The 21,153-nt window shown below is 43.3% G+C and overlaps 1 protein-coding gene across 1 annotated transcript; it reads left to right on the forward strand.

The window, feature by feature from the left end:
* Window positions 1-386: 386 nt before the first annotated feature.
* On the forward strand, window positions 387-18,859 carry LOC135899190 (uncharacterized). The gene is made up of 7 exons (XM_065428450.2): window positions 387-972; window positions 1,825-1,951; window positions 9,813-9,838; window positions 11,494-11,604; window positions 15,646-15,735; window positions 18,298-18,392; window positions 18,785-18,859. Exons 1-7 carry the CDS (start codon window positions 792-794, stop codon window positions 18,857-18,859), a joined length of 705 nt encoding a protein of 234 aa, XP_065284522.1. The 5' UTR covers window positions 387-791.
* The last annotated feature ends 2,294 nt before the right edge of the window (window positions 18,860-21,153 follow it).

The raw sequence follows: 21,153 nt of genomic DNA on the forward strand, positions 1-21,153 counted from the left end.
CCGACGTACGCAAAGTCGATGAGACTTCATGCCCATTGTTTGATGTTACATTATTGTAGCCTTATTATCTGGGCCCAAGGGATGAATTCAAAACAAGGTATTCCGGTTTACTTGCCTGCGCGAGGAGATTGAAAAAATGATTTAAGAGATACGTACAGGATGAGAGGAAGATGAGTGTAGCAAAAAGGCAATCGGCGCACTTTCATAAGCGGCACACCTTTACAAACAAGGAGAATACAAATAATCAAGCTATATAGTCATGCATGTGAGGCGTTGGGACGAACTAAATGGTCACCCAAAATCGAGCACAAGAGCCTTTCCAGCGAATTTATGGGCGTATGATGAAAGTGAAGGGCATGAACAAACGAGGAGTTACACACGTTTATATTGCCCTTAATTTTTTTTAACCTGTGGTTGTATTTTACTCCTCATATGGCCAATAATCTCACCGACATGTACATGTGCTGCGTCCAATCCCAAAATGCGCGCGAGCGATTTCGCGCAACGAAACAGAAACCGATCGAACATGCCCTCCGAAATCTGCCGGTGCGGTCTAAGGCAAATTTTGGAGGTTAACACATCAGTCGATATTATTAATATTATTTTCATGAACTATTTAAGCTAGGACGGCAAGGCCACAGCAAAGTACAGGAAGTTACAGGAACCTTTCGTTGTAGGGTGTCTGTGACGTTGTACGCGGGCGGAGACAAAGTTGTAGCCACTCCGTGGTGGTAGCCGTAGCCGTGTAGGTGTGTGTTGAGGCGCCGTTGTTGCTGTTGCCACGTGTAGAAATGCTTGCCTACGTAAAATACCGCGACAACTACCGCGCGATATTGCCTGTGCGGCTCATAAAGTCGTTCGAGCCAGAGGACGAAGAAGACTTCTCAAAGTCAAGAGAAGTCCAGGCACACTGGTGTAGTGAAGACGGCGCTACTGAAGGCTACTACCCGGCCTTTGTACATGCCCTGGCAGGTAAGTAAGCCTTGCTTCCCTATGTTTATATTGTTACACTGGGCAAGTTTTGCGTCTTCTGTAGTCTCCGTCGATGCCTGGCTGTCTATCTAACGCTTTCTTGGTCCACGGTTATCTTTACCAGAAACTGCGAAGCTAGCAAAAACTATCGTTGGGCTTCATAATGGGGCCTTGCAGAAATTTCGTTCGAAAGCGGCAATGTGCCTCACTTTTATGAGATTAGGGAGTGCCTGACATGCATTAGTATGTCCAGTGTTAGCATAGTATCACAGGACACAAATGTGTTGTCACATGTGCACTACGGTATTGTATGCTTGCGTTGATGTTGAGCAAATGTGCGCCGCGTGCGTCGTTGACATTATCACATCATCACAACGGATGGACGTACACATCTTGAGCCTATTTGTGTTTTAACAGCTGCTTTTCGAAGTGTTGATGCATACGTAGACAGATGCAAAGCAGTTGTCACAGGAAGTTACTATTTTTGCATGTCCAAGACATCCGCGTCAAGGCCTAATTCCTGAGCCTAAAGGTTGTTTCCAAACAGGTCTCAAGATCTGTTTGCAAAAAGATATTTTAAATTTGTATTGCGATAGCAATTATATGGACACTCCAAGCGAATTGCCGTCGATTTCGTCGGGAGGTTCATATATATTTAAGTACATGTATGCTATATGCCATGCTATATGGCATGTAGTATAAGCGGTTTATATTGTCACAACATTCTATCGCTAAGGTTGCTTATACCAGGTCTTCCATCCGTTACAAAATTATTCCTAACAATATTGAGAATGGCAGCCCGCGAAAAATTTCATAAAAGGCAATGCCGACATGCATGCTTTTTATCTTAAGCCTTCTCGGACAAGGCTGCTCTCGGAGTACCAACAGGCACACGCACGGATCGGCTTCTCGCCTTAGGAATCTACATGACCTTTGAAGAGCTGAGGATCGCGGCCCTCATGTCTCAACAAGAATGTCTGTAGGAAGGTGCTACATGGCTTCGGGTATCCCATGTGGCCACAGCACAGCAATACGGAACTACCAATATTCGTCCCCAAATCCACACCGCGCCTGTGCCAAAACATGAATGCCTTGTACTGCCGTACGCGTCGCGATGCAATGGCCAGACAACTTGCAAAACAGTACGAAATGGACCCAGACACACTTTACACGGACACGGTCCACTGCGCACACATGGCTTTTCATAGACCACCGTTGGCTCGGACCGTAGGCTAGGTATATCCACCTGTGCCTCAGCCAAGTCCAGCTTGGCAAACATGGCAGACGCCTCAGCCATCGCCCTCGCAATCAAAACCAAAGAAGGCATGAAGCAAGGATCATTTATCCTCATGGACTCGCAAATAGCGTGCTATTAAGTAGCGCCTGCATTCCTGCATGTGGCGTCTGCCCCTTAGGTGCAGCAATAAACCAGGAACACAGTATCACATGGTGCCTGGGACACATTGCAGCTACTGGAACAGACAGTGGACAGTGCTGCTACAGCTATTGCTTACCGAGCTACTGTCCCCCATACAGGCACCTTCCACCCACCACCGGTGCCCCTCACTCCCCAGGATGCCCTAGAACACCAGTGTAGAGAAAGTGTACCTCCTGCCACACGTTCACCTAAGTATAAGGGAAGCATATGAGTGGTACTGCCCGCAAACGAGTACATGCCTGCACTTACGGTTGAAACTTGCCATCCACAAAAGGTCCCCGCTGGCAGTCCAGCGGGGCCCTTGAACGGCGCTGACGGAAAGAAACGCTCTGTCTCTTTTTTAGGCAATCCGTAGGCCCTGCACGGGAACGAGATACGGCACGGCAAGGAGCAACAAAAGATGCGGTGATCATCGTGACCCGATGACGTGATTATCGGCAGCGAATGAGCAAGTGCTAACCGGGACCCTTCACGCTATAAAAGAGAAGCGGATCATCGCATCGTTGCAGTGCAGCGGGGCCCTTGAACGGCGCTGACGGAAAGAAACGCTGTCTCTTTTTTAGACAATCCGTAGGCCCTGCACGGGAACGAGATACGGCACGGCAAGCAGCAACAAAAGATGCGGTGATCATCGTGACCCGATGACGTCATTATCGGCAGCGAATGAGCAAGTGACAACCGGGACCCTTCACGCTATAAAAGAGAAGCGGATCATCGCATCGTTGCAGTGCAGCGGGGCCCTTGAACGGCGCTGACGGAAAGAAACGCTGTCTCTTTTTTAGACAATCCGTAGGCCCTGCACGGGAACGAGATACGGCACGGCAAGCAGCAACAAAAGATGCGGTGATCATCGTGACCCGATGACGTCATTATCGGCAGCGAATGAGCAAGTGACAACCGGGACCCTTCACGCTATAAAAGAGAAGCGGATCATCGCATCGTTGCAGTCCAGCGGGGCCTTGAACGGCGCTGACGGAAAGAAACGCTGTGTCTCTTTTTTAGGTATGAACTCTTAATTTTGTTTATCTCGCTTGTTTTAATCAAAGGGGCGTTGCTGGACTGCACTTCTGCTTTGTTTGTACTGTTGTTTCGCTCTTTGACTTTGCTGACGCGAGAGAAATGGAGAACAACCCTGATTGTCTTGTTTGCATGAAGGCTCTTACATCCGATGGAATTTTATGTGGTCTATGCCATAATAAGTACCATATAGGTAAATGCGCAGGAGTACCTAAAACTGCCTATAAAAGCATGAGCGACTCTGACATTGATTCTTGGACATGTCAGACTTGCAAAGCGGCCGACACTCGGGTTCACAAGATAGCGCATGAACAGCATAAAAACGAGAATGAAAAGGCAGTGATGAAAGAGCCTTCATTGAACGATGTCAAGGCTTCAATTGAGTCACTGTCGTCGAAGTTCAGCGATATGATGGAACGCCTAGCAAAATTAGAAAAAACTGATGAGACACAAATGCTGAAACATAATGACACATTGTTTAAACTGGAGGAATAGCATAAGCAAATTGTAGGAATGGAGGGTTCACTGGAACACATTTCTTCGCAGTACGACACGCTACTGAATGCTATTCAAACACAAAAGGAAGAGATTAAAAATCTACAGACGACAACCGTGAACCTAGGTGCGAAATCAGACAGTCTGGCAGATGAGGTCGCGCAGATCAAACTAACGATTGAAAGCTTAGAAGAGTACTCTCGGAGAAGTAATATGGAAATTCACGGAATACCTCAGTCAAACAATGAAAACCTCAGAGATATCTTGAACAATTGTGCAGCCAAATTGGGTCTGACTAAGCCAATGGACGGACAACTACAGGCAATTCACAGAATTAGAGTTCGGAAAGGGGCAACTCCGCCTATACTGGTTAGGTTCTCTAACAGTTCAATTAGAGATGCATCGCTAGCCAAGAAACATCAGCTAAAGTCCGATAAAATCTTCATTAATGAAAACCTGACATCATATGCAAGGAAGTTGTTGTGGATGGCTAAGAATGCAGCTAAAGAAAAGTCGTGCAAGTTCGCGTGGGTGAAGAATGGCAAAGTATTCGTAAGGAAACAAGAAGGAGCCGGTGTTATCAGAATTGATAATGAAGCGAGTTTATCTAAAATGACGTAGGCATGGAAGTAGAATCTAACACAATTAAAGACTGGGTAAATTACCGCCAGAGATACACCTGCGAGGAAGGAAAAACTGCATGTCTTGATCTGATTCATATTAATATCAGAAGCATACACAAACGTTGGGATCTATTAGAGCTTTATTTGGAGCCATATAAAGACTCCTTAGATGTGATTATCCTGACCGAAGTGAATGTAGACGAAACCAATGCTACGTTATATCAAATAAAAGATTTTGAACAATTTTCGGTATGCCGTCACGAGAGAAAAGGAGGAGGTGTTATAATATACGTTAGAAACAATTGGCTATGCGAAAAACTGACCATAACTATCAAAGAAGCAGAGATGCTGCTGTTATCAGTCGAATGTGCACGTGCATCATTCATAATCTGCGCTATCTACAGGCCACCAGGCAGAAATATAGGCATACTTTTGGGTGAATTGCAGCATCTCTTAATGACACTAGAGAAAAAAAAGATAACATAATTCTAGTAGGTGATCTCAACATAGATACTTCTTCTACTACTAAAAATTATGTCAGCGACTATTTGACTCTCATTTCAAGTTACGGCTTGGAAAATAACATCACAAGAATTACACGAGAAGAATTCTTAGGGAACAAACTTACCACGTCATGTATTGACCGCATACTAACGCGTTTCTAGCATGCAACCTGTAACAAGTATTGTAAAAGAAAAAGTTGCTGACCATTATTTCATTGCTCTCACAATATTTAGTGAAGACTTAACGAATTCACGTGCGGAAACTAAACAGGAATTTCACATCTTCGATAACCAGAAGATTGATAGATTAATTAAGGAATATCATTGGGACTCCTTATTAACACTAAATCACTTACAAGCATACGAGAAGCTAACTGGCATATTTAAATCAATTTATGATAAAAGCCGAAAGATCATTACTACGAAAAAAAGGAAAATCGAGAAACCATGGATTACTAATGAAATTAAAGAGTTAAGTTACATCAAAGAAAAGTTGTGGCGCCGAAGTAGGGCTAATCAATCAGACGTGCAGTTAAGAGAAGAATTTAGGCAAACAAGAAATAAGCTAACAGCTTCATTAAGGCTAGCAAGGAATAAATACTATAGTAATAGGCTGAACGAGTGTAAATCTAATTTAAGAAAATCGTGGAACATACCAAACTCCCTAACAGGCAGACAAACGAAACGCAACATAGACGAAACCATAAGAAACAATTTCCCCAGAAGACAAATGGATGAAATAGCAAACGAATTTAATAACTGCTTTGCTAATGCTGTTCAGAAACTTAAGGAAAATTCCCCTAGGGGTACAGGTGACATACCAATCAAATCAAACGTCAACTCTGCATACTTGAGTGAGGTAACTGTTCTAGATATTTGGGATGCAATAAAGTCATTTTCCATTACTAGAATGCCAGGATATGATGGGATTAGATTTCGTGAGATATTTTTCAACTTTGCTTGTTTGAAGAGTGTGCTGCTATATATTTACTCTGAAGTTTTTAGGACGGGTCAGATTCCCAACGCAATGAAGATAGCTATGATTAGGCCAATTTACAACAAAGACAAAAGACAACAGTGCGAAAACTACAGACCTATAGCAATCTTGCCGACATTTTCGTGTGTTCTAGAAAAGCTTATGCACAAGAACATGGTTTCCTTTTGTGAAAAGTTTCATCTGTTGTCTAATTCACAGTATGGGTTTCGTTGCAAGAAAAGCACAATCACACTACTAGAGGACATTGCAGACGTAGTTAACAGTGAAATAGATGAAAATAAGATAGTAATTGGTCTTTTTTTAGATCTGAAGAAAGCTTTCGACACGCTAGATCACGATATACTCCTTGATAAATTAGCTCAAATAGGATTCCGCGGGCCTTTCATAGAGGTTTTTAAAGACTACTTCAAAAATCGTTATCAGGTCGTTCGAATTCAAAATATAGACAGCGAGTTAATACACATAAAGCATGGAGTCCCACAAAGATCCGTACTACGCCCGCTACTGTTTAATTTGTATGTGAACGATTTAGCCCATCTAGCGCTAAACTCAAATATATACCAATTTGCGGATGATACTGCTTTAATATTACCCCATGACAATGTTAATGAATGCGTTACTTTGATACAGGACGATATATAAAAAATAATGGCATGGTTTGAGAACAACTGCATATTTGTGAACAAAGCAAAAACACAGTTAATCTGCTTTCACAGCCCGCACAAAAAAGTGCAGCTAACTGCACATCTATACCTGCATAGTGAATACTGCATTGGATGTTCTTGCCAAAGTATGCAGTAGGCCACAAAAATAAAGTACCTTGGTGTTATTTTCGATGAATATTTCTCATTTGTCCATCACATACAATATGTAGCTAAAAGACTCCGAGCAGTATGTGCAGTCATGTACAAAATCAGATCAGTATGTGACGTTCGGTTAAGAAAACTCACATATACAGCTCTAGGGGAAACCATATTACGATATGACATTACGATCTACGGACTTGCTTCGCCATATAGGCTAAACGTGTTAAATAGAATAATACAAAAAATAACGAATAATATAGCATACGGAACAAACAGCAATTCCACCGGCCACAGTGAGCTGATGGCAGAGCATAGTATATTTGATGTTAAGCAACTTTTTCTCTCCGTGATACTTACGAAGCATTATTTTGATGAATCATTTACAACAAAAACGTCAAAACCCGCGATCTGCGCAAAACTGAAACATTCGTTCGGGCTAAAGCATTCACGAACTACGGTAAAAGAACCAGATCGTTTTATATACCGTTCTACTTCAATAAAACACAAGTCCCCGAAGTATCATCATTCAGGAAAATAAAAGATTTTGTGCGTCACACGGTTCTGACAAGTGACTGGGAATAGCAGAAGTTAAATATGTGGCAGGAATTTTCTGATGAACTTTCGCTAGCAATTGTATAAGACAGACTAGAGTATTGTGTTATTTCTATGTGTATTTTGTTCTTTTTTTACTTTCCAATAGTGTTTGATGATTGCTACTTTTCCAACACATTGACTTCTATATATGATGAAATATAGAGATGTGCTGTACATTTATTTTGCTGCTGTAATCCCGTAACAATATGTATTTGCTTAAACTATGGCTCGTGCAGTAACAAATACAAGAAATTAGACGAGCGATGAAGGAACAGGGTGAGGGCATGGAAGTGAGAAGGGTTCGAAAATGTGTCCATGTGTTGTGCCTTGTTGAATGCAAATACACAGTGGTCCGCATAAAAGCAGCAGTGCTTTCGCGGACGACAGGTTACTATTTGTGGTGCATACAAAAAATTTAATTTGCTATTGTACATTTATTTTCTCCCTTCCTATTGCTCCTCTGTTCTTAGAGCACAAGACTGTGCGATTTGGGCCAGAGCACTGCCCAGTCCCACTCAAAAGCGTCATTGCTTTGGCGGGCTGAGAAAATATTTGACTGTATGTTTTATGTCCTAATAAACAAAGAAAGAAAGAAAAATAAATGAGGTAAAAGGAGGTTTTCCGAAAAAAAAAACCTACCTCATGGCATGCGTGGGCTCTTGCCCGAGATGTGGAGGCCAGCCAACTTTCAGCCACATTCCCTGGGAATGTGAGCTCGAATCACGAAAAACTTTTACGCCTCACGTTCTAGTGCAAGGCTGTGCAGGAAGATTGTCATAATGGTGTTCAGCTGATAACAGCATCCTTAATTTTTCTTTTGTACGTCTGTGTGCAACTGCATGCACTTGGTATTGTTGACTGTAGTTAAATGTGACTGTTGACACTGTGCTGCTGTTTCGGTTTTAGACACCCTGGACGGCCTCAACACGAAACTTAAGAAAATGAGGGAATCATTCCCCAGACTGATAAAAGTTCAGGGAGAGCTGCCGGCGTCACGCAAGCACAGAGTATTCCTAAGCGCTATAATAATATGATAGTGTAGTCATTACTTGGCCATTTTATCTCGATACCACCACTTGCATGCTGTTTATGTGGTGTTCAGAGTTAAGCAATATACCAGTGAAATAATTGTGTACTAAAAAAAATTGTGCAGATACCATTTGCTGTGAAAATTCATGTTATGCAAAGCATTTGGCAAGGTGCCTGGCTATCCAGCCTTGTTTGGAGTTCCACAAAGGGAAGCCTGGTGGACGAACATATTTTTTGTAAATTCAGTAGTGTGTGGGGGCAGTGAGCATGTATCTGTGTATGTGTGACAGAAGCATGGCGATAACCGTGTTAAAAGGATCATGAGCCAGCAACGGCATGATCGGCCATTGCCGGCTATTTGCCATGACCTTACGACATGGCGATCATTGTTTTCTACATAGAGGTAGTGGGTGAACTAATTGAGAGAAGCACTGATTGTGCCATGATCAGGGACTGTGTTATATAATCAATCATACTTAAGGCTATGTAATGCAGGGTCTGGAAAATTATGGCATTTGTATTCCGGCAAATAAATGGTAAAATATGGTTAGCCTAGGCAGTCATGAAGTTAGTGCAATGCTGCATAGTTTCTACATAGTGTAAGCTGCTGCAAAAAAGTACTAAAAAAAGTAGGCCAGTCCCAGAGAAAGTACAGTACAACAAGGCATCTATAAGTGTGAGCGGTCGCAGGGAAAGAAGATGAGGAAAAGACATGGGGTGCAGGCGCCGAGTGTTTCAAGAGCAGGCTGGCTTTGAAACTTAAGCATGCGTGTGATTGTGGCCTAACGGTTAGAACACCAGTCTGCGGTGCTCAATGGTAGAGGTATGATTGTACCACTGGTCAACCATCTTCTTTTTATTAAAGCAAGGCGAGTCACAAACATGCATACCTAGCTACTTTAAAGTGTGCTGAATGAGGCAACTAGTGCTTCAAATTCAAGTATGCTTATAGGATTTCATCTATAGGTATTTACCTTGAGGGAGCATTTAATTTTTCCTCTGTTGCTTATCCCACCTCTGTAGAAGGAGCCAACGCCACGAGAAATAAAAAAACAGCGTGTTGCAGCCACAGAGGCTCTCCATGAACGCATTTTGGCGCAGCACAAGGTATGAACAGAACATAAAGGACTCTTTTGGAGCCACGTTGTGTGCCAAAATGGACAGGAGTACACTGCTCAGTAGAATATAGTGATGCATTTTATTTATTTGCACTGCTTCAATTTTCAGGCCAGTGTGCCACCACAAGACGTGGTGGCTGAACTCAAAGCCACGATTGAAAAACAAGCAACAGAGCTGCGGAAGCTCAACTTAAAGAAGGAGAGGAGCTTAATAAAAAAGAACCATAGCTCTGCTGGATAAATTTGGTGAGTACATAATGTATTTCTCAGTAGCCTTATCACGTTACAACAAGAAATAGTGGCCACATTAACAAATTAGTTGCCTGCCTCGCTTCCACAATGTGGTGCTTAATGGCTTATGTTGAGTTTTCCCATGAGCACTGTACAGCATTAGCACACTTTCCAATGATGTCGCGCTGCTGGTACTTCTTTTCAATTAATCAGGATATGCTCTTGCTGGATTGTAAAGAAAATCATTGTGGGCAATTTATTAATTCCCCAAGTACATGAGGATAATGAGCTACTGTTTTATAATGCCAACAAGGCGCAGCACTGCCATCCATATTGTCCATGCATTCATAAGGGATGAAACTACAATGGTTTCACAGATTTAGCAAACATCATGTTGTTCCACTTGATCAAGAAAAGAAACCGAGGTGCTTGATCTTTCTTAATGACAACCAGAACAAGCTAACAGGCAAAAAAGCCAATGAAGGCATACAGGATATTTTTGCACGCTAAATGCACATGTAATGCAATGGCTGTTAGTTCGGTCCCCACCAGGGGCGCATTGTTTATTTGTCTGTTGAAATTTCCTTTTATTTCATGATTTTTATGGTGCACTTAAATGTACAACTAAACTTCCCATATGCTTTCCTTTAGTGTCTTGCCTGTTGGCTTCTTATGGTTTTGATGTTCCACTTCTTGGTCATAATTTGCTCGACAGCCCGCCGCGGTGGCATCAGGGCTTTGGCATTGCGCTGGTAAGCCTGAGGGCATGGGAGAAAATCCTGGCCATGGCGGCCCCGTATAAATGGGGTCAAAATGCAAAAAAGCTCATGTACCATGCATTGGGTGCACATTAAAGAATGCCAGCTGGTGAAAATAAATTCAGAGTCCCCCAACTATAGCATGCCTCATAACCGTGTCAGGGTTTTGGCACGTAAAACCCCAGACTTTAATAGTTTGTTTGACAGAGTGCAATATTGAAATCAGAATAGTACCCAGCTGGTTCATGGTGCATTTTTCACACGAAGTTCACACATAAACATTGCTTTTCATTATTTACATCGAGCATAGTGTTTGCTTGGTGCCTAGTTATTTGTCATTATGGTCACTGCAGACATCCCTTATTCATACCTGGCGACTCCTGAATTTTCTCCTGGTTTACGAGTTCAAGCTACTACCAAAGTTATTGTGGGCAGAAATTGTGAAGTCACTGGCCTAATAAACTGAACCTGAGCAGATAGGTTATTGGTAACACATGCTCAAGGTACTTTAGTTCAGCTCGGTGAAGGAAATAAACACCATTGTGGATCGTCGCTTGATAGATACTGGTGGGATAGCAGGTGTGCCATGATATTCGAGTAGCATTTGAAATGCATGTTTATGCATGCATGATAGTAGTGCCTGTGTATCCACCATGCCTTCTTGTGTAATTGTGTTTCTAACTCCATTTTTGTCAAGATGTACCAACAAGCCTACATTGGTACCCTTGCATGAGGGTGCATTCTTGATGCATACCTGTTGGAATCTACTAAATATGTGTGCTCAATACATGACCTGTACCTCACATTTATGAAGCAGTGGCAGACAGTATTGAACTTTTTTTGCTAATTGAAGTGTATGACAGTGCTTTGCTGGCAGTTATTTGAACACAGCATTAATAAATTTAAATGCAGAGATTGCTCGCAGCAAGTCCAAAGAAGGTGACCAACCTTCGGTGACCATGGGCCACCAGGCTGCAGAAGTGCCAGACCCAGTGGTCTGCACAGCGGCATCTTTGAATGAAGGTACTGTTATTCTGTGTGTCTATCTGTTTTCTGTGTGCCTATCTGTGCAAGTCATGTTTCAAAAAAGTTGTGCATATGCCACTTGACGAGCATAGTGTGTGGTTGACTGGTAGCTAGGCTATTTTTTATGTACAGTGTCCAGATGAGTGTAGCTAATGCAGGAAGTCACCATTTTTTAAGTTGGTCTAGAAAAAGTCCTCCTCCACCCATCTCATGTAGCATGAAAACTGCACTTTCCGTGCCACAGCTTCAGTAAGTGTAGGTAGAAGACAACAGACCAGAATAAGGGTGTTGCAAATGCATGGCACCCTTCTGTCTGCGACTGTTGTCACTGTCAATGTACATTTTCCTCTAACCTGCTTTTTACTTTCTGTAAACATTGATACCTGCTTACAGGTTTTGCAAAGCCACTATATACGTCATGGGGTGACTTAATTTTAGTTGTGAAATGCATGTGTGACCTCGTCTCTTGCATGCATCTGCTATAGAATGGGCTAGCAATGGAACTAATACACCTAACCCTCAATATAGTAAAGCCACACTTGCAGCGAAAAATGTAATTACATTGTGAATTTTGGTAATTTGAGATTTTGAAGGTCCTTACAGTTGTAAAAATAACTTCCCAAATTGCTAAAACAGTCCAGGTGGATAGTACCGCATTTAGTTGATTCTAACGCACCCTCAATTGTAACGCACACCTGTTTGCCGTTACGTAAAGAAAGAAAACTCCTTTACAGAACTGCATACCTCATGCTTTCATGCAGAAATACAACTTTCTCTCATTTGGAAAAAATGATGTACAGTCAAACCAAGTTATTATGATACCGGTCTTACAAATACATTGGTTTAACCCTGAGAAGCTGCTGCACTGTCAACTTTTGTCTGTTTTCGATGGTGAAATAACCCGCTTACTACAATGTCTCGATGCCGCACTATCGTCATCTAGACATTGAGATCCCACAACCTTCGCATCCGAAGGTTGTGGGATCGTTTTTCGTTTGCAACCAGTTTTTTCATCCACTTTCATTTCCATTAATTTATTGTTTCTTTATTTCATTCATTAAGCACAAGTAATTTTCCCTATCTTTGGTGTCAGTGTTTGTTGGCTTTTTATGCGAATGCCACTCAGTGCCACTAACACTGTCTGCCGACTAGTTGGCCAATCACTGGTGTCATGTCTCGTCGTTTTCTTGTCAGTGTCGATATAAAGTTGGTAGCATGAACAAGCCTTGAGACTAACATTAAAGCAGCATCCAGTATATTTATAGTACTGTTTGCTGCATGATAGCGATATCGCATATACCACCTCTACTGAACACGAGACGAACTGCCATGTGCTTCATCTGATGCAGTTGTCGACACCTTCCAAGTTTTGTTGACCAGATTACACGTCCCACTTACCTGATCTCTTGCAGAAAAGAAACTCGCACCTGATGTTTGTTACCAATTTTCTTCAGTCCATGGTCCATCCTACGTGTGTAAGAAATAACAGCAATTTCTTCTTTTTTGTTTTTTTGCTGCTATGGGGAAGTGCCTATATTTATCTTGTTTACAAGCCCTTCACAGAAATAGTAGTGGATTTAGGAAAACCACCTTTCTTTAGCCGGCTTAGCTATCGCTGAAAAATTAAGTTGGCAACATGGTGATAAGACTTTCAAGAGCTAAACCGAAGCACGTTGCAGCTAGCTACAGTTGTAAACCGTTTATTTGGACCTCACGGGAACTGTGGAAATGTCCGAATAAACAGGTATCCGAAAAAGCAGATTAAGAAAAAAAATTCTTGATTTCCACGCACTTGTTCTGGCTCGGCAGTAGGCTTGAAGAAATCATGAATGCGCTGTTGCACGCTGTTCCGTTTACACACAATCAGATAAGCCTGAATCTTGGAGAGGGTCGTACGGTCACTATAGGTGGCTGAAAGCAGTCGCTGCTTGTACACGCTCTGCATGCGACGGCAGCATAGCACATGGTACGTCATCTTCCGACTCATCTCCGGCGGTGCAGCAGAAACCTGAGGAATGATCTCGCCCTTCGTCGAGTTCTGCGCATGTCAGTACAGCAGTGTCAGCAGCTGTGAAACTCAAATGAGACGGTGTCCGGAATTGCAATGCAACCACTGCGCAGGTCTCGGCAGAATATATTCGGCGTCAGTAGGGAGCACATTGGTAGGCGTCAAATCCCAGGCCTCCCGGAAACCGCTTGCCGGCATTGCCCAGCGCTGTCTGCGCCATTAAACACTTAACGCGATGTTTACGTATGCCACGTTGGATCACCGCAACCTCGACACAGCACACAAAGCAAACATCACCATGCCGCCACGCCGACACCAGTTGCACAAACGAAAAATGTGGCCTACTCGCAGCGTCGTACGCGAAGAAATGCTGGATTGTCTTGATATGGCTTACTAAGCTGAAACTGCTGTAGAGCCACTCTATCCGGGCAGAAACGATGATGAGCGGCGATTTGCAGTAGCGCCACTTCGTGGGGCAGCAATACAAAATACAAAAGTTCAATACAAAAATGTCGTTCAGCAAGTCGAACCAGGCAGCGGTCAAAGGCCATGCATGGTGCTCTCGATCGAATTCGCTCAAGGAGTGTCCGAAAAATCAGACTAGAGGTTGCAAGGTGTCCAAACTTTCGGCAGTTGTTATACATTATGGTCTATGGGGAGAGTGGCGGTGCCGCTAAGCAGACCGAATAATCGCGCATGTCCTAATTTTTGGAGTCCGAAAAATTGGTCGGCGACTGTATGCCTCTTTATGCTAATTTTTAGCGTGCAGACGAGTAAGTCAATATTGCTTTGTACTGCTCACATTTGGGACATGTAATGAATCTCAACTTCAAATCTTAAGGCTGGTTAGCACACTCAAAATTATTAAAAAGCAGCATACATGCAGCATGTTTAGTTTTGGCTCTTGGGAAGTCTTGTCACCTTGTTGCCGATTTAAGTTTTTCACGACAGCTAAGCCAGCTATAGAAGGACAGTTTTCCTAAATCTACTATTATCTCTATGAAGGGCTTGTCAAGAGGAGAAAGACAATCGCCCAAAACAGCACAAACAAAAAATAATTGGCCGTTACTCCTTGCAAACACGAGATGTTGGACATGGACTGAAAAAAATTGGTAACAAATATCAGGTCTGAGTTGTCTTTTCTGTGAGATCAGCTAAGTGGGACGAGAAATCTGGTCAACAAAACGGGGCAGGCATCCACAACTTTGTGTAAGATGAAACGCACTTGGCAGCTCGTCTTGTGTTAAGTAGTGGTGGTATACACGGTACCGCTATCATGCCGCAAAATGTAATATAAACAGACTGAATGCTGCTGTTACAAATTCTACAGGCTCAAATCTGGCGGCACATTGTAGGCACTGCCAATGCGGCCCCGTTTTGCCAAACCGCAATGCTGTTCAAAAATGGCAAACTAACATGCCTTGAGAGAGCTGAGGCATCGCATGTACATAGATTGTGCCTCGTGTGTGAGCCAAATGTCTGTCATACTGCATAGCAAAGAAAAAGACATTTTGAATGTCCTAATTTATTGGTACGCACCACATGACCAAGCATTTATAATGATTTGTCGATAAATAAACTCGGTTGTTAGTTGGCATTCGTCATCCATTCCTTGTCCCATGGCTGCACAAATATGTAAAAATGTTTACAAGGGTAATAAACACTGGCCACCATAGAATCCAGCCAACATCAAACAAGGCGAATCACCATCTGATCAGCAAGCAACTGCGGCTTGTGGATATGTCTAAATCCAAGGATGGACATCATTTTCTAGTAGCACATAGCAATATGAAAGAATGCACGCAAATAACCTCTGCATCTGTCGACATTTCAGGATTTACCTTTCAGTTCCAAGCACATATATCAGATGGCTAAAAACTTGATTAAAACTGTTTCGCAAAAATACTTTTGCACATTGCCTAAGAAATACATGGCTTTCAGTGGAACTAAAATCAGTAAATGAAAATAGCTTGTTACGTTGAGGTTTCACTGTGCATAAAGCTCTTGTCAAAGCAAAATGTTTTTCAGAGTTTCTTATGATTGTGCAGGGGTGCTCGAGTCCACCACTATGGACGAAGGCGGCAGTGGTTCGTCAACCACAACAAGGATGGGACTTGCATGTGAGTGAGCTTTATTCTTTATTTAGTGGAGAAAGCACATCAGGTACTTTAACTGGTCAAGATACAAAGCAAAAGACCACTTACAAGATATTTTTTTCTGTGCACGTGTCTGCCGATTGTTTTGAGTGGCCAACCTCTAGAGACAGAGGAGTGATGCTGGTGGTGAAGGACCATTTTTGTGGCAATTAATTTAGAGAACATATTATTTGTCAACTATGGTTACATTGAGGCAGGGTATAACTTTCTGTTACATATACTAGTGCAATGAATGCTTTGCAGAACACTGTTAAGTATGCACCGTTATAGCGAGTATGCACACTATGCAAGTTTGTCCTCATTTTCTTAGTATAGTAATTGCAACATTACAAGGTATACCTGCTGCTTAAGCGCACAAGTGTCTACTATTTCACCAAGCAAAACTGCATTAAAGGATCTACTTTTGTGGTGATTCTGTGGCTTAAAGGGAAGCTGAAGAGTCTGTCGAATTCAATAAGACGCACATATACGGATGCGGGAATCCTATAAACCATGCAGGTAAATGTTGGGTGGGATTTTTCACTTAGGAGTAACGTAATCGCCGGTTAAAACTGCGCTGTTGCTTTGCCCCCCCCCCCCCCCCCCCCCCGTCGAGCGCCGCGCGCTGCTGCTGACGATGCGAGTGGAGACTGGAAACCGCGGCGTAGTGACGTCGGCACTGGTGTTTCGTTCCTTCGCAGTCTTCCCGACCGTGCCTGACCACGCTTGTTTCTGCATGCGTGCCGTCATAATTTGCTTCGCTCGACCCTGCATTCTTTTGTTTATGTGTATGTAGAGTGGTATTTGACGGTATTGCCAACCATGCCAGCGCTCTGTGCAGCCTACGGTTGCACGAACACCAGCAGCCGCGACGATGTTCCAGTGCTTCCCGCAAGACAAGAAGTTTGCAGCTAAGGGGGAGGCTGCTGTGAATCGAAAGAATTTCAAGCGCTAAAAAACAACAGTGCTGTGCTCTAATCACTTCCGTGACGACATTTACTACCAGAGTTTATCAATAATGCGTGGATGAGTGAGAGTACGACTTGCTGCTAGCAGGCTTTCTAAATGCAGCGTGAAAAGGTCGGGGAAACGAATGCACAAAGGCGGGACGGGGACTAGTAATTGGTCTTGGAAGACCTTATGAATACACGAACTTGTCCAAACCTGCATTTTGATTTACTGCTAGCTCCTTCGTGTTAGCACGCTGAACAGAAGGTACATATTTATCTCCCACCCTTGATGCAGGTTTCGTCGCAAACCGCCGTCAATTTTCTATTCGCATGTATGTTGTGAAACAGCCTACATGCAGCTGCCATAACGCAGTGCAAGTGTAAAGTTTGGATGTGTTCGAAAGCCAGCGCACACCGGGACGCTCCGCTCGCGCACAAAGAGAAACCGGCTGTCTCGCGTAGCTGACGGAATTCACCGCCTTTACGGCTCCGGTTATGAGTAGCGTGCGAATGGCGCGCTGATGAAGGTCACTGCACGTGCTACAAGAGGTGGAAAACTTCCCCATGTAAACCGTCTGTGTATATTGCCGACAGCTTTGGGGCAGCGCACAAATGCCGACGATCGCATCCCTGCTTACGTTCCATGAGGAGACATGCAGTAACATAACAGTACAGTTGTTTGCCCGGAAACAAACTAACTGGATCACTGAATACAGCTTTGCAAAAAGCATACTCGCCAAATAACATTTCTAACATGAGGATATGCTAAAACTTCGCTTTCGTTTGCGTCGAAAGCACTGCTTGCTACCAGCTACTTTTGCTACTTGGAGAGGCTGGCTATGTACATGTAGGGAGCAACGCCGAACTCCTCAGAGAAACGCAACCTCTCGAGATTTACCATTAGCGTCTCACTAAACCACAGCGCCAAACCACCTTGCACCGTGCTTCATGTGTGGTGGTAGCGGTCGGTCCCGGACGAACACCGTTGGCGACGTCACGAGGCGCCCGACCAATAACAAACGGAAACGAGGCACGTGAGCTGCCCTGAGTCTGCTCCTGCACTTTTTGTCAAAATAAAATCTGTTTCCGCTTTCTTTCGCTCAATTTCAATGCAATATTCGAATTCGGAGGGTTGAAAACCATTATGTACAGCTCTTCACTCATTTTTTTTCTAGATAACTCTGCAGCTTCCCTTTAACAAAGCACTGGTTTAAGCAAGTTAAAGCTATATGGTGCTGCGCTGCCAAGCACAAGGTCACGGGATTGAATCTCGGCCACGGCACCCACATTTCGATAGGGGTGAAACGCGAAAACACCCGTGTATTTAGATTTAGGTGCATGTTAAAGAACCCTTGGTGGTCCAAATTATTCCAGAGTCCCCCCTCTGTGACATGCCACATAATTTAATCATACTCTTAGCACATAAAACCCCATAGTTTTAAGCTAGTTAAAATTGTAACTTCATGGCAGGCTTTCAGTGCATACTCCTGCATATATGTTGGCCTGCCTATGTGTCTGTTTTTATTCCTGTGATTTCTGCGCTGAATTAGTAGCCATGACCACTATATGTTTCAATAAATTTTGCCATTGGTTGCAGTTGAGGCGACTGCATCAGGCAGTGCTGTTTTGCCTGCTGCAGCACACACAGGGCCACCTCAAGCAGATGAGCTGTTTTGTGTTGTCAATGAACAGGTGAGGCCGAATTCTTTCACTTTGTCTGCATAGATGTGCTTTCTAATGAAATTTCAGGTAAAAAAGACATGTTTGTATCAACAATTATGCCACGTGTCGGGAAAGTAACGTTAGTGCACATACATAGTCGAGTGCTAATGTAAACACGCATGAGCCTCAAGAAAAGTCAGCCTTCCTAAACAGCCACTGACATATAGTTTAAATGTCACAACCATTACAAAAAATACAAGGTTGAATATTCTGTGGTGTCATGTCAGGACAAGTTATATGCAAATGTCACGTAGGCCAGCGTCGTGTCCCAGTTGCAGTGATCGGTGGAAACGTGTATCGACAGCATCTCTACGAGTGTTGGGTTGAGACATTCTGTAAGACCGTTTGTTTGTGGGTGTTAGGTGGTGGACAGCTTGTGCACAGAGTGGATGAGGTCGTCGACAACTCGAGACAAGAACGAGTGGCCAGGTCTGTAACTGTCAAGGTGCACCGTGGTGGAGAATAACATCGGGGAGGAGAAAATCAGTGATGTCAGTTGCGCAACTAGTCGGCAACAGCTTTGTTATCGCATAGCATATCGCATAATCAGTAGCGACGGCCATCCACTTGTTCCTCCTCTAGTTGTCATCAGAAAAGGGCTGAGCAGGTCAAGACCTACGTGAAAGAAAAGGTTCAGAGGGAACTTCAATTGGATGTTGTCGTCCAACAGTTGGCAGGGGAGGTTTCTTCCGGCGCTGACACAATTGGCAAGTTGCGACATAATGAGGCACAGAGCGGTAGAGACCCGGCCAGAACCGGCGTCGTACGCGGGCGTATGTGTGAAAAACTCCAAGGCTTGCAATTTTTGAGGCCTCATTGATCGAACTCATTCTTTCACTGTTCTTTGCTCGGCACTGCACCTATTGGAACCATTTTTTTTTTGCTTTCTTCGTTGATTTCTTTATTGCAGTGTCGAACTATAAAATATGACTGTTTGCTCACGCAAGGTGGGCAAATTTTGTTAAGTTAGTCACTTGCATGTATTAGTACCCATTACAGAAAGGTCAATTTCAAGGTGAGATTTAGTTTAACACCATTTTTATAAAACATTTCTGATGTACAGAACAGAAATTGTTGGGTTTTATCAGAAATGGATGGTTCTCAGCTATGCCATACTGTTTTATACAAGTGTGCTTTAGTGTTAAGAGTACCGGTGAAAAAAATACTTCGTGTCTTGCAGGTACTGGTTGGTGAAAGCCTCCACATGCCAGAAAATAAGTGGCAATACATAATGAAGTCCAGAGGAGATGCAAAATGCGTGCTGAATGTAGCCAGGCATCTGTGGACCCCAGCAGAAGCTGGCGAAAGAAGCTTGACTGGGCAAGCTTGCCGGACGATGTCCGAATCATCCGGCAAGCTACCAGCGAAAGTGGATGCTGTGAAGAGTAAGTAAACAGTCAGCTGATTTTAGAAACACTGCTGTATATCTGAATTGTACTTTATTTACTCACATAATGATCACACTATTTTGCGAAAAAAATTGACACGAATTCACGTGTGCAATCATTACGGGGGGTAAATGTCCCATGAAAAGAAACATTTTCTTTTTTCGCCCCGCATTTACTGCGGGATGACAACGGGTCAACAAGCAGGCAGCTGCCGCTGTCAGTACGGGACACGAAAACAAAAATGGTGGCTGGCAGAGCAAGCCGAACGCGCCGAACATGATTATTTTTCTTCTCGTGAGTACATTATGCCCATTGTAGCAATTTCTTCCGTATCAGTAATGAATAATGTCGTTAATATTGGCTAGATTGCGACAATAATTATAATGTAGCCGTGTCCACATTGAGGGGACAGAAACAGATGGGCGCGCTTAGCTGCCAGTGACGTAGAAACAGCCCACGAGTGCAGACAAAAAGAATCTAAAGGCGCTCTTATGTTGTTGACCACAACCATTATGAAGCCTACAAATAAAGCTGAGGCAAGTTTGGTTGTTTTTTTTTTTCATGGAAGTGCGGAAAGTAATGAAAGGAATGAAATGCGGCCACTGCTTAAGTATGTTGGGTGCGTGCAGACCGCTTGGTATGTCTTCAAGAGCTGTTCACGTAGCATTTGGCGGACGATAAGCGCGATCATTATTATCTAGACTTGGCACACGACATTGCTGCGACAAGTTCATGGTGCAATAATTACACGGCAAAGGAAAAAACGAATTTTCACAAAAACTTTAGGGGCGTGATCATTACGTGAGTGCGATCATTATGCGAGTAAATACGGTATGTACGAGTAGTGTTGGTGTACACACAGCAAAGGGAAATGCCAAAAAAAGGAATGATGTTAGTGTAATTTTGTGTAACATAATAAACAGTAGGTACATTTCAGCGACCTCATGGTCTTTGAAAAAGTGTAATGTAGACTTGTGTGATCATAGTTTTCGATGATGGAGCATTCATTACAATGTTTTTGAAGAAGTATCTGAAATAACTTGCCAAATTGTTTGGTCTGAAAAGAAGCTTAAAGGGGTTGAGACACCAAATTTTGAGGCTAGAAAAAGCCTGTCGTAGGCTGCTTCTTTGTGCGAGGGCACCCACAACGAGGTATTAGACGTTGCGAATATTTCAAAATAATTTGAATTCAGCTCCAAAAAGTCATTAAAAGCTCCTCCTCGTGGTTGAGACCCATCGCTAGCGTGGCTGTTATGCTGTGACAGCGGAGGAACGAAAATATTGATGTCATAGCACACTAGTACAAAAATGTGACATATGATGAGCAGCGATGAAATGCCGAT

The sequence above is a fragment of the Dermacentor albipictus genome, chromosome 5 (assembly GCF_038994185.2).
Source record: "Dermacentor albipictus isolate Rhodes 1998 colony chromosome 5, USDA_Dalb.pri_finalv2, whole genome shotgun sequence".
In the NCBI taxonomy this organism is placed as follows: Eukaryota; Metazoa; Arthropoda; class Arachnida; order Ixodida; family Ixodidae; genus Dermacentor; species Dermacentor albipictus.